Source organism: Delphinus delphis, chromosome 14, assembly GCF_949987515.2.
Source record: "Delphinus delphis chromosome 14, mDelDel1.2, whole genome shotgun sequence".
In the NCBI taxonomy this organism is placed as follows: Eukaryota; Metazoa; Chordata; class Mammalia; order Artiodactyla; family Delphinidae; genus Delphinus; species Delphinus delphis.
Window position 1 is genome coordinate 30,814,375 of NC_082696.1, and position 25,970 is coordinate 30,840,344.

The window sequence follows — 25,970 nt, forward strand, 5'->3', positions numbered from 1 at the left end:
TGAATAGTAAATAATTCTACCTCATCTTTTCTACTTTCCATCTCCTTAGGACAGAGCATCTACTTCTGGGATTCAATTTATCACCAGCTTCAAATTCATATTTTTAAAACTCAATTCATGTATGATTGTTGAAGTTATATAGGTATACTTACCACACATTAGGTTATAGATTTCAATATTGTCAAATGGCTCAACTTCAGTCTGCTGTTTAAAACTGGGTCCATGTGCCAGAAAGATAGCCTAGGCAGTAATAGTCCACCTGTTACTAGATGCCATGTAATCTCAAAAACAGATGTTGGAAGAGACACAATTTTCTTTTTCTAACAGCTCTTCTATTTGTATCTTAAGCCTCTTTAAGAATTCCTTTCCAGATTTTTTTTAACAGTATGTTTTTTTTATTATTGAAGTACATTTGCTGTACAATATTATAGGTTACAGGTGTGCAATATAGTGATTCACAATTTTTAAATGCTCCATTTATAGTTATCGTAAAATATTGGCTGCTTTCCAGCTTTGAAAATGATTTTTGCAACGTTTCCACCTGAGATGTTGTACCAAGTCCAATCAAATATAATCCATACTGTGTTTACTTCTAAATCCACCTGCTTCAATAGCACCTCCTATGTCAACAGACTAGGAGAATACAAGCAACACTGGACAACCGATGCCTGCACAATTCTACAACATCTGGACAACAGAAATTAGACATTCATCATACAACATCATATATTCTTTTTATACTCCTTTCTTATCATTGTTCACATATGTTACTACTACATGACAAAAAATGTTGACATTTCTAAGTATTAAATATTTTTGCACAACTTATACTTGCTCACTGATTTCTCAAAGACATCTCCTATTTACTTTTAGGATGAAGAGACCTAAATATTTTTATTTATGTTTAAATAATTAAAGGTAACCTTATATTATTTATAACAGATCTAATTTGTTTTAGATTCTAAATATCTAGAAGAACAGTATCAAACACGGATAGGCAATTCTCTTCAGGCTACAGGAATATAAATATACACATATATATTTTCCCAAGATAATCAGCAAAGAATTGGAGGCATAGGTTTTTCTCGCAGTAATTAACTCAATTATCAAATAGTACCCTAATTAATAGAGAAGGCAGAAACTTCTCAAGTATTTACAAAGAGATATAATTCATCATGACAATGTTAAGAGGCAGTATATTCATATAGAGCCTAACACATTTTTCTTTCTTTGGAAAGGGGCGTGTGTGTGTGTGTGTGTGTGTGTGTGTGTGTGTGTGTGTGTGTGAGACAAATGGAACTAGATAAGACAATCAGGTTGCAAAATCATGAAGCTTTACTGAGGGGGGAATATTGGCTACACTTTACTCATGGGCTCTTTCAAATAGTTTCCTCCCTGGGCTCCAAGGACAACACACTTTCCTGGTTTTCTTCTTCCCTCACTGGCTCTACCCCCAGGTCTCTTTGCTAGTAACTCTTTGTCTCCCAATCTCTTCAAGGAAAAGTGCTTAAGGCTCAGTACTTGCTCTTCTTCTCCACCTACACTCAATCCCTGAGAATGTTATCTAGTCACATATCTTCGAAATAATTTATATACCCAAAACTCAATTTTTCTATCCCTTTAGGTAGACTCTCTAATTGCCTATATGTAACATCTCCACTTGCATGCCTAATAAATACCTTGAATTTAACATATCAAACTAACTCTCCCTCTTTCCTCTCCAATCAGCGGCAGCCATGGTCTAATATCCTAACAGCCTAACAAAAGTTCTCTCACCTCCAACATATCAGACACGTTCCCATCTTAGGCCCTTGACACTGGCTGTTTCTTCTGCCTTGGACACCTGTCCCCTGAATACTTGAAAGGTTAATTCTTGCACCTTCTTCAAGTCTCTGCTCAGCCGTCATCTCAATGAATCTTACCATCTCCATCTTAGTTAAAGTTGCACCCTGCCCCCATGTCACCCCAAAACACCCCCAATTTCCACCTACCCTGCTTTACTTTTTCTTTATTTCCCGTAGCACTTATCTCCTAACATACCAGCCATACATTGCTCTGTTATGTCAATTGGCTATATCCATCTGTTAGAATGAAAACTTCATGAGGGCAGGGGTCTTTATCTGTGTTGTTCACAAAGGTATTCAAGAGTCCTGAACATTGTCTGTCACAAAGTAGGTGCTCAATAAATATTTGTTTAAAAAAAAAGCAGTAAGTTACCTCCATGCTCTTAAACTCATTGTTATAACCATGGTTGCCTCCTCCACAGGATGAAAATGGTTTAGTCCTATAAAGAAATAATATTATTACACTCTGATGAATCTATTAATATGAGACCTTATTGCAAACTGAGCGTTAGTGGATTTTGATGTAGCCTCTCCTTTTATATAAGTAAAATTTTCTGTCAACAACAGCATAAATATATTTATTTTCGTGCTCAAATTCAGAGCCACAGAGGAACAAAGAGTGGTAGGAGAGAAGGAAGGAGAATTCCAGTATCTATAAATAGAATTCAAAGTATTTGGCTTTTAAATATTAAGAGAAGGATATACAAAGGCACTGATTTTTAAAAACTTTGTCTTCGGGCTTACCTGTACATTTACACATCCATGTCTGTGTGATTAAGAGTAGTTTGATTAATATATTATGTTAAGCGTTTCAGTGCTTTAAAAATAAATCTTTGGAACTGGGAAAAAATATCAATTCCTATTTTAGGTCAGAGATATCTAGGGAAATAATATGAAAATATGAATAGAGAATACTCAGGGCAAGTTAATTATAATACTTGGGAAGGAAAAGCCAGTATATTCTGTAAAGTCAGAGTTTAGTTTTAACTTTTGGGATTTTCTTCCATAGGTTGTTGTTCTATTACTTGAAAGACTTTTCAAATTTAATTCATTTGTATTTTGCCTACATTTTCACATTTTAGTCTTTGAATTGAGCAGTATTAGCAATTTTATATGTAGTTAGTTTTTATACTTGAAAACAAAATAGTGATAAAGGAACCTAGATTTTTTTAAAGCAATAATGTTATACAGGTTCAAATTAGGCCCCTAAAGGGAAAATGACTAATATTTCCAAATGTTGGCCTTAAAAAATATCTCTCATTTGTTTCCCCAATGCCCAGCTGCCAACCCCTGGGCAAATACACACACACACACACACACACACACACACACACACACACACAGGCACAGTTTTTGTTTTTTACATTGTAACCCTAATTGAGAGCAGGACTTTAGTGTCTTAAAAAATCAACTTTTAGAAAATTCATAACTGATTCTCACTCAGGTTAAATAAAAAAATAAAAATAAATCACAAAATAAAAAATAAATCACAAAACTCACAAGGCCACACTCAACTCTACCCAATAGAGGGAAAAAAGGAGAAACTAAGTACCACCCAGAATGGGGAAAGCAAGAGTAGTCCTTTTAATAGGGGGTTTAAGTTCAGTTACTCTGAGGTGCCAGTTCATGTCATCTTAGTTAATGCCAATAAAATTGATGGTATGAGGTAAAACTTGTTCTAAAAAATATTTTATACTTATTCCATATATATTTGGTTCCCCAAGATTACTGGAGCTATTTGATTGAGTATAATTAAGTTTTAAATTCTGTGTGGGAAGCTAGAGTATTCATTAATGAGAGAAAGGAAAGGTCTTTTGAACTAAGCCATAGGTAAAATTCTCTAAAATTGATCCTTTATCTTTCTGTTTTCAGATAAATCTAGTTTTTGTTGGTTTGTTTTTATATTTCCAATCCCTAACCCATCTTCATTAGAAAACTTTAGTATTACAAAACCATATTTGGAAGCAAAAGATAAAAATATTGTTAGAAAAACCTCTCTTTTTTATTGCTTTCCAAGTGAAAACTTTAGAAGTCTGCTTTTCTAATTGCTCACATTCAAGCTTTCCAACCATTAATTTGCCTCTGGAAATTACATATGGAAAAATGGAAGCTGGCAATTGGAAAAGATGAGTTGATTTTATCTTTCATAATTTAGCTCAACTTCCAAGTACTATCTAAAATCTTTTGGAACAAATCTCTTTTATCTTCTCCATGTCTAATTAATAAAGTCAAAATTAAGGCCCCGTTCCTCTGCCACAGCTGGGACATGACACACACGGGCAATGAGCAAGTCTTCTCTCCTGATACCCAGTTAGGTGCCAAGTCCTATCTTTCTCTGTCGTACCTGTCACATTTCCCTCGCTTTCCTCTACTGCCACCATTCTAAGCTAGATCTGACCTGAATTGGTTATTCTGACTCTGAACTCCAAAATCTTCCCACATAACTCATACACATACACACACCCCTAATTGTATTTAACCCTATATGTCCCTGCTGGAAATGGAAACATATATTTTAATGAGTACTAATGGAAGACAGAATATAATGAACTGGTACTATTCTGGAAAATCTGGGTCATAAGTTCACCATACTTTCCCAAAAGTGTGCTGACTAGTTTTGCCATCCACTACAGCTCCACAGCCTCCCTTGGGGCTGTCATCACGCTGAAGACTGGGTCACAACACATCTTTCTAACTGGCCTCTCTGCCACTTGCTTGACCATCCCCCTCCATATGGCAGCTGGAGTGAGCTCTCAGAAATGCAAATCCCAATATATTCACCTCCAGCCACCTTGTATCTCCCAGTGGTCTCCTACTCTTTTCACAAAGTCACACTCTTTAGTCCTGACAGATAAGGTCCTTCATGCAGGAGGACCTGAATGAAGGCAGCTTCATTCACTAGGTGCTCTAGCAAAACGGAACCACTTGCAATTCATGCAATCTAGTCCCTCTGCCTGGAAACCTGACCCTCTGTTTCTACCTTTCCTTGCCCCAGAGCTGCTACTGACTTAAAAAAAAAAAAAAAGGGACTTCCCTGGTAGCGCAGTGGTTAAGAATCCGCCTGCCAATGCAGGAGTCACGGGTTCGAACTCTGGTCCGGGAAGATCCCACATGCCACGGAGCAACTAAACCTGTGTGCCACAACTACTGAGCCTGCACTCTAGAGTCCGCGAGCCACAGATACTGAGCCTGTGTGCCACAACTACTAAGCCTGTGCTCTAGAGCCCGCGAGCCACAACTGCTGAGCCTGTGTGCTGTAACAACTACTGAAGCCCGTGTGCCTACAGCCCGTGCTCTGCAACAAGAGAAGCCACTGCAATGAGAAGCCTGCGCACCGCAGTGAAGAGCAGCCCCCACTCGCCACAACTAGAGAAAGTCCACACGCAGCAACGAAGACCCAATGCAACCAAAAATAAATATAAAAAAATAATTTTTTAAAAAAAAGGTGCTCCACTGCTCTGAGCAGAGAATTCAGAGAAAGAAACAAATCTGAGAAGACACAGCCTGGCAGTGCTCAAGGTGTGGCAAGCAGAGGGGTGCCTTCCAGTAAGGAAAAGGGGTCCTTCTCCTCTGCAGACACAGCCTGTCCAGGCTTGGTGAGCTGAACAAGGGTTAGATTCCCGCTCCCACTCGTCTCCTTGGTTGAGTGCCTCTGTACAATGCACAGACTAGACAACTGCACAGGGAGACCCACTTATGTGACAGCATTTAGCCTAACCCATCCTGAGCCTTCAAAACCCAGAGCAGGAATCACACCTATGAGGAAGCGTTCTCTGACATTCTCTGGCATCCGCACCTGGGGTGTGAAATCACTCTTTGTTTCCTTGTGCCTTGTACTTGATCCCAGTGCAACAGTTGTTACACCTGATTATAACTGTTGTCATCCTCCCTCCCTGGGTGAAGATCCTTCTGGTGGGGACTGTGCCTATCTCCATTTCTTAGAAATGTGCCTGGACAAATCGATGATTTGTCAGTTTCCAGTCATAACATAAAAAGCTATTATTCATGTTATCTAAAAGGGAAATTTAACATCACTTCAACTAGTTTCAAATAATTGGGTTTCCCCAAATTAGTAAAATCTAACACATTTTATAGAGGGCAAAATAAGGAGGAAAAGGAGGAAAATAGATTACACTAAATTTGCTATAATTTGAAAAGGTAACCTAGTTATCAAATATTGAACATTATAACTAAAGATGACATATTTTAACTTAGAAAATAGGTAGCCTGAGACTCATGTGTTAAGGGTTGGAGGTAGGATACACCCAGGACTTAATCAGATGAGACTTCCTGTTGCTCTGATTGGGGCTGTAGTCAGCATTTCTTCTGATGTAAGTTAGTTTACGTTGTATATGAATAGCAAGAGAATAGTAAAACCAGGTTCGTCTTGTGTTACAGATGAGACAAATGAAGACCTGAGATATTTATCTGGGCAAGTTCTCACAACAAACTAGGTGCGGAGCCGGGACTTGAACTCTGGGGCTGCTGCTCTATGTACATCTGACTGCTAGCTAGTACATGTACAAAGCTCACAATTTGAGACTGAGTATTAATGTGTGAAACCCAGAGGTATCCTGGTGGCTGGACTCTCCTTCTATAACCCATAGTCCATGTTGTTGAACTGATGGGCACCTTCTCATGTTGCACCATTGGTCTCCTAACTCCTTTGATCTCATACCCTCAACAGTAAATATCTGGAGAACTCACTCACATTTATATATTACATACACACACTACTAAAAATCTTATATATTTAACGTTAGTAAAGCTTAATTTATCTCACGTAATTTAATCTTCTTTTAGAGAATGCTGTCCTGACCCACAGGACAGCCTTCTAAGCCAAAGGGCTATGAAACTCCAATTCCAAGAAGAAAGGCTAGTGTCATCTAGTGGCCACGTGTTAAACTGCACACTCCCTGGCCTAGCGGTGCCCTGCTTGGCTTTCCTGTTATCTCAGTGAATAGACCCTAGCAAATCTCCATTTCCTCATCCTGCACACATTTATTATGTTAGAGCACAACTTCCTCTCTTCCTTTGTCTCCTCTTCCTTTACTAAACATATCTTCTATTTATATCCACTTATGCATATGGAAAAAATACTGGAATAAAATACAAAACTAGGGAATGTGAGTTAAACTACCAGATAGTGTGTATTTATTTGTTTACTGGCTTATTATCAGTCTTCTCCATTTGACAAGGAGGGCAGGAATAATTCCTGTATCCCAAATGCCTAGAACAGGGTTTGGTACACACATAGCAAGCATCAAGAACATTTTGTTGAGTCAATTAATTAATTGGTTATTTGGGGATAGAATGATTCAGAATGCTTTATATTTTCTCAAAATGGCCTTATATTTTGCAAATGCTCAATGATCAATATGAATCACAATTATAGCTAGAAAAAAAGAAATGTTACAACTAATTGGTTAGCTTGGCCTTACAGCCATAAGCATGCTCCTTCAGAAAAACCACAAAGATGACAACGAACTTAAAGAGCTATCTAATTCATTACTCATTACCAGCCTCTGAGACAACTGATGCCATCTTTATATCCTGTCTGCCACCTAAAGGAGACCACAGTGGTCTCAGTGGTTAAGAATGTGCTGGTTCTGATAATCTCTCGACAGTCAGCCTTCTTCCTCATTCTCATCTACATTGTAAAGATTAGTAGGCTAAGACGGGCAACCTCGTAACAGTCATTTCAAATACAGAAGTGCTAGATAGCATATAAAAGGTCAAGAAATTGTCATACTCAGGAAAATTCATGTGATCATAATAGCAGGGTAAGGTCAGGGAAATTTATAATGAAAGATGGCTGTTAAAAGTATTACGAGAGGGCTTCCCTGGTGGCACAGTGGTTGAGAGTCCGTCTGCCGATGCAGGGGATGCGGGTTCGTGCCCCGGTCCGGGAAGATCCCACATGCCGCGGAGCGGCTGGGCCCGTGAGCCATGGCCGCTGAGCCTGCGCGTCCGGAGCCTGTGCTCCGCAATGGGAGAGGCCACAGCAGTGAGAGGCACACGTACCGCAAAAAAAAAAATATTATGAGATAAGTTAACAGACACACAGACCTCACAGCCTGCCACTGTCGATCCATCAGAAGATGAGCTTTGTCAATTCTGACATTTTTGGCATAGTGTAGGCGTTTTGGCAAATCAGGAGTCAAATAGGGTGTGAAATGCTGATCAGGTTTTCGGCACTGCAAAAGAGGTAAATTATTTCTTCATGACACCTATAAGATATGCAAACTAATTCAACAATTTCACCTCCTAAGATGATTTGTTAAACACTTTTTAAAAGTAAGAGGATTTAAGCCTGGCTAATAAAATAGGAACATTACACTGATTATGTGTAGTCACATTCTCTAGTTATATTGTTTTTAATTGTGGCAACAATATTTAAGTTCTAATTTAACATATGATGTAAATTATATTGTTTGCTGTCTGAAGTTTTATTCTTGTATATATACATTAAACCACCATAAATCTCCCCTCCTTTTTCGACAGAGAATAAATATAAGTTTGTATTTAGAGTGGCAATTACAAATTTGGAGTCTAAATTATACATGAAAAGTCTTATATAGACATTAATAAATATGAGTAAAAAATTTTTAAATTAGTTAAATTGCACCAAAAATCCCTTCACAATTGACTCAATTTACCCTTTAAATAACCTACATTTGCTTAATTTTCAAATCAAGTCAATAGTTTTTGAAATCTAGTCCAGTTCTCCCACTTGTGAAAAATTCATGGGTCTCTTCACAAACTGGAATGAAATTTTATTTCTTAATAATAACTGCTGTTAACTAGATGGCGTATTTAAAAACTTGGTAAAGGTGCAAATCATACTGGTATCTATACATGTAAAAAAACTGAGCAAATGAGAAATAGAACTACAAAGAACCTTTTTCTCCCTCGACTTTTTTGAGAAACAACAGAAAAAAAAAAATACAGGTGAGGATAAGGGGAAATGAATTGTTTTCTACTTGCTCAGTTTCTTATTTATTTTAAGCCTCAACAATCTCATAAATATTTCAAGTCTGTGTCACTATTATCTCATGTTCAATTTGCATAAGAAAAAGAAGAGACACTACAAAATTGATTTTAAAAATTTAAAAGAAATACAGAGAGTAGGAGAGTGAAGAGAGTTATAGAATGAAAAAGGGCAGAGAAACTTATTTATTGCACAGATATTTCTGCCAGATATTTTTTTTTCTTGCCTACTTTTCCAGTCTTCTTATTTTTCTACGTTTTCATTTATCATTACTTCTTTCTTAAGCCGCTATTTTTGTAACTTCCAGGCAAGCACACTGTGGCAGCTGCTGAGGACGCAGCTTCCTCAAAGGTCCAAGGGACTAGAATGTGCCCTTAAGGACCGCCGATCATTTGATGAGGCACACTTTGCTGACTGGATGTACAGCCCGAGTAAATCCAGAGAAAACTTGTGGTACACTGCCAACCTCTGAAGAAGTATGGGGTTATTCTTTGCATCTGAGAATTTGAGATGAAGACGCTAGAGTTGAGATATAATTTTGGTCCTTTTATCTAAGAACAAAGTTGATGCTGCTGTCTGTCATGCAGCCAGAATGTGTGGAACTTGCCACTTCGTGTTTGGTTATGTTTGTCCAATATAAGCTCAATATAGGCCCACAAATCAGCATTCCTGGAAATATTGTACTACCACTTGGAACTTTTCCCTGGGAATAATGGGCTACTTCATAAAATGATAGTCCATTTCCTCAGGGCTCTGCAGCTCCAGGCCTGGTCCTATCTGTGATGCCATGTAATGGATTTCCAAAGCCTGCGGTATCCAATCCCTTTGCGCCACTAGGATTATTAGACATTTGCCATCATTTCACCAATAGGACTACAGCTATATGGATCATGAGGTGATGGAAAAAAGGGAAAATGATATGTGGATTTAGAGAGTCCATTTGCTGGAAATTCTCCACTACCCTTCCAGTCAGCATGGGCACATTCCAGGTACACCCTTCACCACCTTCACCAGTAGGGAGTGAGATGACCCATCATGCTTACTCAAGATCAGAATATTAGGTGTAAGAGACAAAAGGAGTGACTAACACTAAAGAATTCTGCTCAAGCGTTCATTCTTACTTCAAACTTGCAGTGGGTCCCAGGTTATAGTAACCACTCTTTCCCCAGCGTTTCCTTATTCACATTTTCAGCGTTCAATGATTCACATTTTATTCTCACAGTTTTTACTATGTTTGCATATCGCCTATACGTAAATAAATCTAGCCCTATCCCAAGCCATGGTAAACTCATGAATCCATATAATAGATGTATATTTGCAAATATACTTTAAACATAGAACCATTAAAACCACCATAGAAGAATATTTTATTAATATTAAATATTTCATTTAATATAATGGTGGTCTTATATATAATATAAAACAAATAAATATTTCATTTAATATTAAAAATATTAAATATTTTAATATTTCGACCGCTTTAAGCTATCTGGAATTTGTCCTGCTTATTTACTTACAACCTGGGATACAAGAACCAATCAAAAGCAGTTGCAATTATACTTAAGGGAGTTGATTTTTCTGACCTGTACAAAAAGATCTATAATATCTGTGCTTCACTGTTTTCCAATATTAGATCATACAAAAAATATGAAAAATGATGCCGCCTTAAGCTCACTAGCCCAGATCCTTTGAATGAAACATCAGCCCATTCAATTCAGGAGTGAGTGCCTCCGATACCCAAACAAATTTCCAATGGCGGTGTCAACTCCAAAATAAAAACAGCTAAGGTAAAACCAACTGACAGGAATTTAAAATAAAGTTGATGGAGGTTTAAGAAATAAATTACAAATGGCTTGGACTCGAAAATATAGAATACAGCTTTCTTGAAACTTAGATTAAAGACATCCATTAATTTAAACATATGCATTAGAAGACTGTATACTTACACTGAGGTTCCTAACAATTTCTTCAGAATTAACTGTTTCAAAAGAAAAAGAAGTAAATCACATTACAACTGATACCTGACAACTGCAAAAAAATATAAACAATTCAGGTGAATTTGACACAGACATTTATTAATGACTGTGATCTGGTAAAATTAAGTAAAAAAGTACTTTAAGCAAAGAATTATTTTAGCATTTAAGAATGGAGTATATTTTAACTTAACAATATTAGATATTACCATAGACTTTAATGACAGACTGTAATTAAACATGGGATTTTCTCATTTGCTTCTGTGTGGTCTTCCCAAGAGGTGAGAAGAGGGGGCCTGGTAATCCCTGCATCCTCAGAATCAGGAGGCTATGGTTATTCGCTTTCAGTATTACCTTTATTTTTTTATGTGGTCATCTTCATACTTACAAGTAAAAAAATCATGAGGTATATTCAGAGTCCTGATGCGGGGGGCAGGTCCTCCATACATGTAGAAGTTTGTTTGGGAAAAATAATTAGTCATATATTCTACTTTGTCACAATAAGTCTGATCCATTCCTGAATTAAAAAAAAAAATTATTCACTGAATGTATAAGATGGTAACGATCGGTTGTCTTTGATCAGATCAAATAGGAGATATTTTATGTTACAGATCTCAAACCAAGTTTGACTGAGAACCTTTACAATTTACTCAATTATTTTATTCTAATTAGCAGGCCTTGAAAATCCTGGCAGTGGAAGACAAGGATCATGTTTATAAGAGAAGAACAGATAGGAATTATAAACAGATCATCTGTTCAATGTAGATCTGTTAAAGTAATTTCGAAGAAGAAAGTTCTCTGTAGGAAGCTAATTAAACCTTTATAACATCTGATTTTACATAAAGCAACATGATATATTTTTAAATCAAAAAATAACATGCATTTTTATAAAACAATACATTAAGCAAGAGAACAAAGTCTAGATAATTTTTACTTTTCATAAGTGTATTATTTAAATTTATATAAGAAGCATATGCTTTAAAAAAGAATTGGTAGTTAAACCTTTTTTATTTGAAGATTCTTCAGATTCCATCCATATTTTTATTATTTTTACCATTCATTTTATTATTTTTATATTTTATAATTTTTTAACAAAATATGCATTAAAATATTTTCTTCAATTTTAAAACAATGGGTCAAAGTATTAGGGAACCATTTTAGAAACTTAAAATAAATTACTATGTCTCACATTATCTTGTTGTAAGATATAAACAATATTCTGCAGACGTGTCCCTTTTCCTCTTCTCACCCCATCTAGATTACCCTGTCTAGAAAAGGTCCACTTCTGCTTTACGTACTTCCTACCACACCACATCAAGGAAAATACTTGGCACTGAGTTAGCACTTAAAAAATATTTGTTGAATGAATGAGTACTTTAAAAGTGAGGTTGCAGAGGGCATGACGTCTGTCTCACTTCTTTTAATATTCAGGTTGATGGAAATGGAGAACTACCCTCAAGCAGAGAAATGTGGAGTGACAGGACTTTATAGAAGTCTATTCACATCACCAAAAAAATACACAGAACATGGTAAAACTAGCCAATTCAGCAAACTGCAGCCAATCTATATGAATGAATCATTCACTGAAAAGAAGACACTTTTTATGATGACAGCCCAGCCACATCCTTGTTAAGTACTACTAACTCCAAATATATAGAAAATTAAGTGTATGGATAGATTTTTCAGAGTGAATGTTAGAATAATTAAACTAAAAGTATAAATTTTAGTCCTCTATTCATCACAGCCTACTACAAAGCTCATTCTTTGCTCATTTAAGAGCTTCTAGGTCTAGAAATAGACTTTTGAAAATCTCTATTTTTTTGTATGCCCCCCAAAGTGATAAGATTTAAGCAATGATAAAATATGATTTTAAAGAAAGCATACCATGGTCAGCCAAGAGAATTATATTGACACAATTGACTAAGTTTCTCTGCTTTAGGCCTTCCATCAACAATCCAAAAGTGTAATCTACTAACTGTAAGGCTTGAATTACCTAAGGAAAAAAAAATTGGAGTTAAGATTATCTTCATGGATTAAGGCTTAATTAACCAAACCATTACCTAATCAAGTAAAAATTAAATAATTTCCTTCTCTGAAATTGCTGGGTTTTGAAATAGGATATCAGAGCCCAGCACCCATACTACATTTACCAAATACCACTTCCCTATATTTCTATAGACAAAAAAAAAAAAAAAAAAAAAAATTAAACCATATTCCTCACAAAGGGAAATAGACTACTGGCCAATAAATACCTGAGAAAAAGTGTTCAACTTCAACATTATTCAAACATTATTTAACTGCAAAGGTTTTCATGATAATTTCCAGTGCTGGGGAGAAGAGTCCACAGACACTTCTATAGGAGCCTAAATGGTTACACGTGTTCCAGAGAACAGTGTGACAATGTGTAGCCAGAGAGTTTAAAGGGGGCATACCCTATAACCTAATAATTCTGTTTCTGGGCATTTGTCCAGAAACATACAAGGATATTCATCACATTATTTATTTACAATTTAAATAGAAGAAAAAAATTATACCATATCCTTTAGTAGGTATACTCAATAACAATTAAAAAATATTTAAGCAACCTAAATATCCATCAACAGAGGAATGTATAAAGAAGATGTGGTACATATCTACAATGGAATATTACTCAGCCATAAAAAGGAACGAAATTGGGTCATTTGTAGAGATGTGGATGGATCTAGAGACTGTCATACAGAGTGAAGTAAGTCAGAAAGAGAAAAACAAATATTGTATATTAACGCATATATGTGGAATCTAGAAAAATGGTACAGATGACCTTATTTGCAAAGCAGAAATAGAGACACAGACGTAGAGAACTAATGTATGGATACGAAGGGGGAAAGGGGTTGGGGATGGGAGGAATTGGGAGATTGGGATTGACATATATACGCTATTGATACTATGTATAAAATAGATAACTAATGAGAACATACTGTATAGCACAGGGAACTCTACTTAATGCACTGTGGTGACCTAAATGGGAAGGAAATCCAAAAAAGAGGGAATATATGTATATGTATAACTGATTCATTTTGCTGTACAGTAGAAACTAACACAACATTGTAAAGCAACTATACTCCAATAAAAAATAATTTTAAAAATATTTTTAAAGAACAATGGCATAGGAAGATGATCACCGTACAATGCTAAAGTTAAAAAATTAAAGCCAAACTGTATACACACCCATACATATTGCATAATCCAATTTTGTTTTTAAATATATTCAGCATTTCATAGTAAAGTCACATATATGGAAAACCAAAAGAAAATATATCAAGGTACAGTTAATAGTGATTGTCTCTGAATAATGAGTTGGAGTTCATTTTTATTTTATTGTTTATATTCTTCTGTATTTTTAGACTTTTCTACACTTTATTGATATAGTATATTTAACTGACTTAAGGTTTAAGCGAATAACTTTTAACTAACATAACCTCATCTTTTTTCAGTGAATAAGAAAATATAATAGCACTTTCCCCACAGGATTGGGAAAAATGTTTAATCTTCTTAGTGCTATTATAACAATGATTGCCTTTTGTTTTCTTTTTTGAGAAAGGATTTTACAAGCCAATTACTGTTAAGAGTGTTAGTGCATTATCTCATGAAACCTCTCAGCAAATATTCATGGAAGGTGCTATTGGAATTTCCAGCTATAGAGACCAGGAAACTTGAGGTTTAAAACAGTTAAGTGACATGCTGTTGATCCCACAGTTACTAAGGGACAGGGCAGGACTTTAACTCAAATCATCTCTATATACTGCTAAATCTGTCATCAACTCCATGACACTTTCCTGACCCTCATTCTCAGGGTCACCACGCACTCTGGTTTGCCAGTGAGAGTCATGGTTTCCACCTGTCATCACAGCATAATTATGTTCCCTTTCACACAGTCCACCTACTCACTCCTCCCGGCTGCACTCAGAGCACTTCCTCCTCTGTCCTCCCCTGGCACCCTGGCATCCCGCTACCTTTGGACTCTCCACAGTTTAGAAATCATCTGTGCCTGTGTCTGTCTCCCCAGGAGCATGGGAGCTCCTGCAGGGAAGGGACTGTGCAATCAAACTCATCACCTGCTTCCTAAGCACAGAGCTGTTCACAAAGTACACACTCCATAGATGGCACATTGCGCTGAACGTGAAGTGAGTAGATGCCAGCCTCCTAACAATAGCAATAGCAAAGCCATAAAGCCTTCCAGTTTCTGCATCTGTTTGGCCTCTTCTTAAGTTTTAAATGAGGCTTTGTCTTAATCCTTCTAGTTTCACTCTTCACTCTTTCTTTCCTTAGGACATCTCCGCTTCCATGCACCATCTGTATGCTGCCAAACGACCTGATCGCCAACTCCTTTGAGCTTTAAATCCATATTCAGTTGCCTTCTGGACATCTCCATTTGGATGTCACAGGCACCCCAGTCACAACATGATCTTCACCTCCAAGAAGATGCCCTTCAGTGGTCTTATTGGAGGAAACTGCCTGCTTATGCTAGAAACCTGAAAATCACCATTGATTCCCCCACCCATCACCTATCTCACACCAAGTCATATCAAGTCCATCTCTAAAATGAATCTTAAATATACCTTCTTCCATCTATGATGGTTGCCACTACAACAGTCCAAGTCACTATCATCTCTTTCCTGAAATGTCGTAAAAGCTAACTCATGTCTCCCCACTTTCCCTTGCTCTCTCTAGCCCATTCCTCTTACACGATAAAAGTGATATTTAAATTCACATAGATCTGATCATGTCCTTCCCTGATTAAAATGCCTCAGTGCTTCCTATTGCACGTCTTATGGCCTAGAAGAACTCGCATGGTTTGGCGCTTGCCTCCTTCTGTAAGCTTCCTCTTAGCCCTCTCCCCTGGTCCACAGTGCACCTGACACTAGTGAGAGATAATCCTCGTATAGCAATTCAGACAGTACCTGGCACAGAGCAGCACACAATAAGAGTTAGCTGCTATTCTTATTTTTACCATTATCATATTGTCTAGCTATCTGTCCATTTGTCTGTCCATTTGTTCCTCTAATGTGCTCAGCTCTTCCCTTAATCAGGCCATTTGTGAAATTTTTATCTTTTTTTTTATTCAGAGAACTTTCTAACCATCCCCAACCCAGACTAGGTTAGCCCCTAAAGACCTCTCAGGGCAACCTGATCGTTCCCTTTGCAGCACTTTTCCAAATTACACTTAAAATTTATTTGGGTACTAAACTAGAGCATTGGATAGAAGAAAAAGATATGGCACATAAAGTCAGCTGTAGGGGTCAGACAAATGCAGATTAGAGTAACTCCTCTCAGATCATATAAAGCAGGGGTAACAATTAAAATGGAAAAGAAGAAATGGTGAATATGCTTTAGATAGTTACTAAGCCATTCACCCTTAGAATAACCTGATTAAGTGTTAGATTCTGTGAGACACTCAAGGGTGGTGTAGGAATATGAAAGAGGACTAATGGGTTCAAAGTGGTCAGACTTGAGCAGGGCTTATATTAGAAATCATTTTGATTTAATGAAAAGGAAGAAGAAGGGCATTTCTGACAAACACCTAAGTCATGCTGCCAGAACGAATATGCTTGCATTGCAACTGGGGAAAACTGTTAAATGAGTTTCCATGGGGTAAGGAAACGCCATACTCGTGGGGACCTTTGCAACTTTATATCATGTCCAAGACAATGCAGCCTTGAGTGGGTTTTAGAAGAGAATCTGCTTTTTAAAAAAAATCATATTTAAGAACTATATTTCTGTAGTAAATACAAAATGGTTTAGATAATGAAGTAACAAGTATTGAAGAGTCTACCTCAATTATAATGGGGGCCTAGAAGGCGAATAACTCTGCCTGATGCAATAATATATTGTCCAATTATAAGGAACTTCTGATTGGAACTGTGCTTGAATAGACAGCCATATATTCCACGATGGACTTTCAGGTGACATGGCTCGAAATGGGCTACATTAACATGTTAAGTTGACACACGGGATCTAGCCTCGATGGTCTCGTGATGTGAGATAACAATGCTGCATCTAAGTATTCAATAAGTGTTATCAAATTAATCAAGATGCGCTTAATAAGCCAGATATTCTTTTTACACTTTTAACTATTTTGTGGTTATGAAAGCAGATAATCATTTAGACTTTTAACTCTTTTTATGTCTTCATGTATATCAAATACACTTGTATTCAGTGGAAATTAAAGAATAACGTTGCACGCTGTGGGTGAAGGCTAGATGATTTTAGCTTTGTTTAAAAAGAAAAACTTACTGCGGCACTGACTGGTCCCTGAGCATGTCCTGCAGAATCAGGTTGTTCCACGTATATGGTATAAAAATCAGGTCTAGGGGTAAAATTGAAACAGAGAAAGACGTTACCCATTTGGAATAAAGGTACAAGTTGGGTGTGGGAGATTTGTAGGTCTGGAACTTTGTGGCAGTTTCCTCCTCTTTTTCTCTGGTCTTTCCTTCTCTACAACCAGGCCCAGTGGTTCAGTGGTTCTGCTTGGTTTTGGCAGGGATAGTGGTCTAGCAGGAACTAAATGAGACCTTCCAGGATGTAAGCACTTGTCTGACTCAGTGCTGAAAATCTGTCTTGTTCTTGCTAAGACCTCTCTTGATGAGCCACAGCCCTCCGTATTTCCTACTTTATGACTTTCTGCTGACTCTTTTCTCTGCCACGCTAGTTGTTCCTTTAAATGTCTGGTTTTAAGAATAATTCTTGAAAAATGCCTGTAAAAAGGAAACGCCAAGTTTTTTTCCAAAATGGTAATTTAAACTAAGAAATACTTTCATTTTATGCCCACAAACATCCTGCTGTGCCAGCACTTCCCTGACACTAGATATTACCGTTCAGCTTTGGGCAGGTCCAGCCACTTTAACAATGTAAAGACCCTTTCTTCATATGTGACACTTCTGAAATGAAAAGTAAAAATAATTTTTAAAAATTAATCATATCAAAATAACTTCATTATATGCCTGCTCAGGAAGGCAGGTTGATATTTTCAGATATTTTGTGTCCATATATTATAAAAGGGATTCAGTACTGCTCAAAGGGATTCCCGTTTTCAATACCTATATGGAGATACACTCGACTCACTATAAATTCAATGTATATTGTTTTCTTTCCTTCTCATCCATCCTTCCTTCACTGTTCCCCCGATTAAAATAGGCCATTAATTACTATCCATTAGTTCAATTTGTTGATTTTTATTTACTTCATTCATTTATGCATTTATGTGCACTATCTTTTGTCAGACATGATTTGTTCATTTTAAACAGAATTTATCAGTGAGCAAACCAAAGACAGCGTCCTTCCTAGAGGTTACATTCTAGTCAAGGAAGACAAACAATAAATAGGCCTAACACATAAATAAATTACAGAGTGTATTGAAAGGTGAAAAATGCTATGGGAAAACAAAAGCAAGACTAGAGCCAGAATAAGGGGCACTGAGAAACTGGAGTGGGAGAATTTGAATTTGAAAGCTTAGTGTGATGAGGCTAAGACAATACTGAGAAGGTAATTTTTGAGCTACAGCCAGAAGGAGGTGAGGGAGCGGGCTGTACAGATACATGGAGTGAGATTGTCTCAGGCAGAGGAACAGCCTGTGCAAAGGCCCTACAGCAGAAGCAAGCCTGGTATGCTGGGGTCACCGAAAAGGTCAGTATGGCTCGAGCAGAGTGACAGAACCCAGGAAAGTAGCTGGAGAGGAGTCTGAGAGGCAGGGGCACAGCAGGGCTCATACCACAAGGGCCTTGTAGGCTTTACTCTTTGCTAAACTGCAAGCCGTTGAAGTTTTTGGTGCACAAGAGTGTCATAATTGGACTTGTTCTTTTAAGTAATTATTCTGGCTAATAAACTGAGAATAGATTATAGGGAACAGAAATAGAAACAGGGAGACGTGTAAAAAGGCAGCTGCAGTAGTGCAGGCAAAAGAGGATGACGGCTCGACCAGAGTGTTAATGCTGGGGGTAATAAAAAGCTCTCAGACTGCATATAATATTTTGAATTAGAGGCACAAGGGCTTGCTGACAGACGGGATGAGGGATGTAAGAGAGAGGAATCAACGTTGACTTCAAGATTGTTTGGCCCAAACAACTGGAAAAATAAAATTACCATCAAGATTAAGACCAAAAAAAAAAAAAAAATTCTAGGGCTTCCCTGGTAGCACAGTGGTTAAGAATCCGCCTGCCAATGCAGGGGACACGGGTTTGAGCCCTGGTCCAGGACGATCCCGCATGCTGCGGAGCAACTAAGCCCATGCACCACAACAACTGAAGCCCGCGCATCACAACTACCAAAGCCCGCACACCTAGAGTCTGTGTGCCCCAACAAGAGAAGCACTGCAGTGAGAAGCCCATGCACCGCAACGAAGAGTAGCCTCCCCTCACCGCAACTAGAGAAAGCCCGCGCACAGCAACAAAGACCCAACGCAGCCAACAACAAAAAAAAATTCTAATCATCCCTGCCTAGACAAGATCACATCTGCAGGTGCTTTAGTACCTGTTGTAAGTCCTATATATGGAAGGAAAGGTGCCATTTATAGCCACATCTGATCCTGGCCAAAAGTAGGTACCAGCTTTTAAACCCTGATACATGGCTGTCAGCCAGATCTATAAGAAGAGAAAATTTCAAATGAGTGGAGGTCAAGAGAATAATCAGTTTGAGTAGAAATGGTGCCATTTATGAGAAACTGAACAGTATTAACAGTTGCAAAATTTATTCAACTATTAAAATGTATTTAAATTATTTAAAATTTGTCTTTGTTGCAGTTCAGAAAAGTAATTATCCAGGCATCTACTTCAAAAATCAAAAAACATAGGACAGTAAGAAAGATCATTTTTCAAATTGGTAAAATTGTACAGTTCTTCTTTCCCTTTTAAAGATTTAGAAAACAGAATGAGTAAAAACGTTAACAGATAATCTTTCTGAGTAATTTCCAGGTTGATACGTTTATAATACAACATCCAAGTTTCAACTGAAGACAATTTAGGTGAACAACTATACACGTTAAAAAGATTCAAATTATAATTATAAATAGTGGTGAAACACTGTCCCACCCCTAGCCCTTAGAAATTAAAAAGATAATGTAAAACTCAAAGTGGAGAGAGAAGAGAGATCCACTGTCACGTTGGGAAATGAAGGTTACTTTGGAGCCACAAGGAGAATGCTACATACTGGTTGTCCATGCCACCAAACTGGATTATTTTTCTCCTCTGAAGAGAGTGAAAAGTTCTTGTTGAGGTGTACATCATACATTTTATTGTCAATGATGCCATGTGATTCTGGATATAACCCCTAAAATGATAATTTTTTAAAAAGATTTAAGATAAAATAATAAATTAATAAAACATACATTTAAATTGAAATAGCATAAGACCCATAACTCATATTTGAAAAGATGCCATATACCCTTCAATAGAAAACCCCTGGATCTGAACCCTAATACCAAATATACATACTAGTATTATATATATACTAGTTCCACCGTGGTCTATAGCTGCAAATGAATGACATTAGGCAGATGATTTGGGCTGATGGTTTTAATATAACTCATGTTATTAATAACTGTTTGTTAATTATAGATTCTATATTATAATAATGACTAGCTATTGGTTTTATTGGCAGTAATAGCAAGAAATTTACTACATGGATGCTTTTAAGTATCAGATAGCCTGGCAAATGGGTTAAAATGTGTTACCAGCAATTTAAAAGGAAGCCTGCCAAGTCTCTGTACTTCCTCCCTTCCATCCATCCATCAATCCAGTCATTCCTTCAATTCACATATTTTTATTGAATGCCCATGATACCCTATGCAGTTGTAACTACATTTAGAGAGATTTTTAGGGTCATTATTTCAGAACATTACTATATATATGAATATGAATACATATGCATATGTAGGAAATTAATAGCACTTATGTATAATCCCTTATTTATATATACATGTATAAGTATTATATATTATGTATGTAGACTTATGTATGTGTACATATAGTCAATTCTTGCTATTTGCAATAGTTATGCTCTATAAAGTTGCTGCAAACACTGAATTAGTGAATAGCGAACCACTGCTCCTAGAGAAAATAAAGGGTTAGGTTCCTGTGAGCCTCTGGTTACAATATTTTTGTCTACTGATCCATATGTAATCTTGTTTTATGTGTGTTTCTGTTTGAAGATCCCTTATTTAATATATATTTTTAGTTCAGTATAACTCATGACTGAACAAAGCTTATCTAACACACATATCTTCTCCATAAGGTACATCACAGACTTCTTGCTCTTAGGAACACTAGAAATTACTTGAGCACCACACTTGAGGGCCATTGTAAACAGCAAAATCTCCAAGAAAAAAACACAAACATGTGAAAAACATGGCACTAAATAGACAGTGGACTTTGAAAACATTTGTTTATAGAATGAGAGCTAAAAACAAGAAGGCAGAGTATTGCCTTGTTAGACCTCAGCTGGAAACATGTGAGCTGGGTAACTCAAATGTTTAGGTGAATCTGCAAAATGGAATCTGCATTTATACATGCACACACACACACGCAAACACACATATATACATATATACATACATATAATTACTTAAGGACTAAAATTTAAATAAGTTGTAATTACTGTTCCATACTAATAAAAGACTAAATGCAATGTAGTAAAGACATAATATCCTTTGGCAATAAAGCCTGAGGCAGAGAACGCCTTAAGATGTATTCTAAATCTATAAATATTAAATAAGTTAATCTTCCTTTGGTTCATTTTGATCATTTCATGTACGTCTTCTCATACATTGAGGAGAATTCATTTGCTTTACTTGCTTTATCTAAAGAGGTATAGCCAGTTTGGGACTTCCCTGGTGGCGCAGTGGTTAAGAATCCACCTGCCAATGCTGGAGACACGGGTTCGAGCCCTGGTCCCGGAAGATCCCATATGCAGCAGAGCAACTAAGCCCGTGCTCCACAACTACTGAGCCTGTGCGCCACAACTACTGAAGCCTGTGCGCCTAGAGCCTGTGCTCCGCAACAATGAGAAGCCCGCACACGGCAACAAAGCGTGGCCCCTGCTCACTGCAACTAGAGAAAGCCCGTGCGTAACAACAAAGACCCAATGCAGACAAAAATAAATAAATAAATGTTTAAAAATAAATAAATTTATAAAGAGATATAGCCGGTTTGAATTCAATTATGAAACAAGAGACTTTATCAAATTAAATATAATAAAAAAAGACTAGGAAAGAAAGAAATTTCCCACATCAGAGTGGCTGTCCTCATACATAGCCTACCATTCTCAGCAGACCTTCAGCTAAATGGAGGTTAATCAACAGATCAGAATAGAGGGTATTTCTCACATCCAAGAGGCTATCCTGGCCTGTCACAGAGGTAAATGAACCTAATGCTGGGACACTCATTCATAGTTAACATCTCACAGCCCTGGATTGACCCCATACTGAGACACTCCTTCCCAGTCTGAATTAGCTGTGACTGCCACCACACATGCTCGTGAAATGTGTGACCTGCGGCTTGGCCAGTTCCGCCTAAGCATGTCTGGTGTGGTCAGTTGCCCTTCGGGGGCCTGTCAGTCTTGCCACTGGGCTAAGCACTTACCGTGACAATGGTGTAATGATTTGGGAAGGTTTTGGTCGGATAGACAGGTCTCAGGTATTTTGAATGAATTCCGCATGTTTCTGCAGCAAAGGATAGTGAGAAATTAAGACGTTGTTTCTTCCTCAGAAGTTGTTTGAATATAAAAATCTGAACGTGCAAGTTTCACAGAGAAATAGAAAACTAATTAAGGGGTGAATTAGATGGAAAGAGGTCGAAATTCTGATGCTTAAAATTCCTCCATTCCAAGGAATGACAGTTTTCAGGAGAGGAGTGAGTTAAATCAGGGTCAGGAAAATTTTTCTATAAAGAACCAGATAATAAATATGTTAGGCTTTGCAAACCCATATGGTCTCTGTTGCAACAGCTCAACTCTGCTATTAAGGCCTCTAAGCATCTATAGACAACATGTAAACAAATGAGCATAGCTGTGTTCTAATAAAACTTTATTTGAAGACATTGAAATTTGAATTTCACATATTTTTTTTGCATGGCACAAAATATTTTTTTTTTCCCAACCATTTAAGAATGAGAACAATTCTTAGCATTAACAGGCCTTACAAAAACAGGCAGAGTGGGCCGGATTTGGCCTGTGGGCCACAGCTTGCTGACCCCTGAGCTAAATGTACCCTGCTTTACACAGTGCCAGCTTTGTTTGCTTTTGCTGCTCCCCTCTTTCTGACCCAGGTCATTATAACAAGAATTTCTATATAACATCCGCTTCTCAGCCAGTTCTTATACATAAATTATCCAATATAACAAAAGTGAACACGACTATCTAGATAACTGAAAAGGAATTTAACTTGTGTAAATGCATAAGCCCATGCCACAAAGCAATGTTACAAGATGAACTAACTTTCCCACTTATTATTTTCACTCAGTACAGTTTCCATCTGATCAGTGGAGTTTCCTGCGATCTGTTTTCCCCAAAGCACGGCATCAAATTTGCTTTCAGTTATTCTATTGTTTTCATCTGTGCAATAACTCTGCTCAAGGAGGTCAGAACCACTAAGGCACACTGATATTTCCTCTGCAGCAGTGAAGTATGAGAAGTTTTCCATACCAAAATCCTACCAACTCTAATTCTAAAAGAGAGCTTCACCATTAGAGATTCTATATAGGTTAAAACAAAAAGTGCAAAGGATTGTTGTCCAGAAAGCAACAAACATTGCAACTGGAAATAATGAAGGTTTTCTCAGATAGGCTTGGAACTGGTCTCCTTCCCAGCCTCGAGAACAGTGTTTCCAATATGATCCAGGAATTTCCTCCTTCAGAAGATTCTTGGATCCAATACCAAATCTACTAAATAGGACTCTGGTGGGGATGGGGGAGGTTGAAAGGTGGAAGAAAAGGAGCTCAAAAAATCTGCATTTCTAGCAAGCACCCCAAGTGGTTCTGATGTACTCGAGTTTGAGGCCTGCTCTAGGACATAACATATAATCAACTTTTTTCTTTCTCAGTCAATACCCCCAATAAATAAATCATGTCCTCAATCAGTGAAAGACGCATTTAATATTGTTAAGAAGTCATGTGATAGAAAATAAAATGAGATCTCATCCACTGATAAAAGAATTTAAGTGGGGAAAACAACCATACAATAGAGAGAGATATAAGGTCAGTTTCTGTTTTTATTTCCCTGAAACATAGGTAAATGGTTCAAATTCTTAAATGCCTAAAGGCACAGAGTATAAAATAAAAAACAAAGCTAAGCTACCAGTGATGTAAAAACATGACACCTTCGTACTTTTAAACAGGACACATCAGTTGACTATCTACAGATTCAAGCTACCATTTTCGATCACCTGCCTTTGAACCAGAGCTATCATAGAATAACTCATCAAAAGCAAGATCTTCTACCATTGTTTCTTCCAGGTCTTAAGAATCTAAATTATGACTGAACAGAATAATTCTGGAAGAACACACAATAAACCAACAAGAATAGTTGCTTCTACAGAGAAAAATGAGGAAGATCAGGAAAGAGAGTCTGTTGGTTGGTTGGTTGGTTTTTTTGTTTGTTTTTTTACTGTATACCCTGTAATGTCACTTGTAAAAGTTTATCATTTGCATGTTTTACTCCTTAAAAAACATATTTTTAAAAAGAAAGTACCAACCGAAAAATATTCTGAAAATATAAATGGAATAAATATATATCCATAGTAACTATAAACTATAAGAAGAAGTGGAAGACTGAATGGATGAGTAGGTGAAATAGCTGAAGAATGTACAGATGCAGCAAAAGCAGTACTAGGAAAGAAGTTCATAGCAATAAACACCTACATTAAAAAAGAAGAAATTTCAAATAAACAACCTAAATTTACACCTTAAGGAACTAGAAAAAGAACAAACAAAATCCAAAGTTAGTAAAAAAGAAGAAAACAGCAAAGATTATAGCAGAAATAAGTGAAATAGAGAATAGAAACACAGTTCCAAAAATCAACAAAATTAAAGTTGGTTTTTTGAAAAGATAAACAAAATTGACAAACCTTTAGCTAGATTAAGGGGAAAAAAGACTCAAATCAATAAAATCAGAAACCGAAACCAATACCACAGAAATAGAAAGGATTATAAGAGACTGCTATGAACAATTACACCCCACGAACTGCATAACTTAGAAGAAATGGATAAATTCCTAGAAACATACAACCTTCCAAATCTGAATTATGAAGAAATAGAAAATCTGAACAGACCAAAAACAAGTAATCAAAAACCTCCAAACAAAGAAAAAGCCCAAGACAAGATGGCTTCACAGGTTAATTTTCCCTAACATTTAAAGAAGAATTAATGTCAATTCTTCTCAAACTCTGCCAAAAATTTGAAGAGGCGAGAACACACCCAAACTCATTTCATGAGATCAGCATTACCCTGACACCAAAGCCAGAGAAGGATACTATAATAAAAGAAAATTCCAGGCCAATACCTTCATGAATTTAGATGTAAAAATTCTCAACAAAATACTAGCAAGACAAATTCCACAGCACATTAAAAGGATCATACACCACTTTCAAGTGAGATTTATCCATGGGATGCAAGGATAGTTACTACTAGTCTTGTACTATCTCCAGTTTCACATCTAACTTTCCAAGAAATCTGACTTCTAGTTCAAGCTAAATCATTTCTATCTCACCTGACAGTTTGTTGATCCCGGCCCTTCTTTGTCTGCTCGCACCCACGTTAGGACAAGACAACAACCTCATGTTCTCACTAGAGTCCATGACCCCTTGGTAGTCACTGATATAACTCACTGCACTGTGGTATTAGTCCATGCTCAGTTTCCAGGCAGCTTGATAAGACACTAGAGATGAGGTTCTAGACTTCCTTAAAGTGATGCCTGCTGTCACATACCTCACCTCAACCCTACCATTCTTGGGAGGTCCTAATCCTAAATCTTTTAACACATCTACTCTTAATTGGACCTCCTAGAAATGAAGAGCCCATTTTGCCTTGGTAGACCTAATTAGTTATGGCTTCACACATTAAAGGATCGAGATGTTGTACAAATGACTTAAAAAATATTTTAAACCTTAGAAAGGAAGGTTCTTAATGGCCCAATATTTCA

The 25,970-nt window shown here is 37.0% G+C and overlaps 1 protein-coding gene across 1 annotated transcript in view; it reads right to left on the bottom strand.

Moving 5' to 3' along the window:
* Positions 1–25,970, bottom strand: part of ENPP3 (ectonucleotide pyrophosphatase/phosphodiesterase 3) — a 64,658-nt gene that overhangs the window by 23,130 nt on the left and 15,558 nt on the right. Inside the window, exons 7-17 of the mRNA XM_060029948.1 lie at positions 22,418–22,497; positions 19,989–20,108; positions 19,314–19,423; positions 17,660–17,725; positions 17,082–17,154; positions 12,693–12,801; positions 11,197–11,325; positions 10,782–10,813; positions 7,914–8,041; positions 2,218–2,284; positions 153–240 (exon numbers count right to left, since the gene is read on the bottom strand). Coding sequence (XP_059885931.1) covers positions 153–240; positions 2,218–2,284; positions 7,914–8,041; positions 10,782–10,813; positions 11,197–11,325; positions 12,693–12,801; positions 17,082–17,154; positions 17,660–17,725; positions 19,314–19,423; positions 19,989–20,108; positions 22,418–22,497 — 1,002 coding nt within the window. The remainder of the gene's footprint in view (positions 1–152; positions 241–2,217; positions 2,285–7,913; positions 8,042–10,781; positions 10,814–11,196; positions 11,326–12,692; positions 12,802–17,081; positions 17,155–17,659; positions 17,726–19,313; positions 19,424–19,988; positions 20,109–22,417; positions 22,498–25,970) is intronic.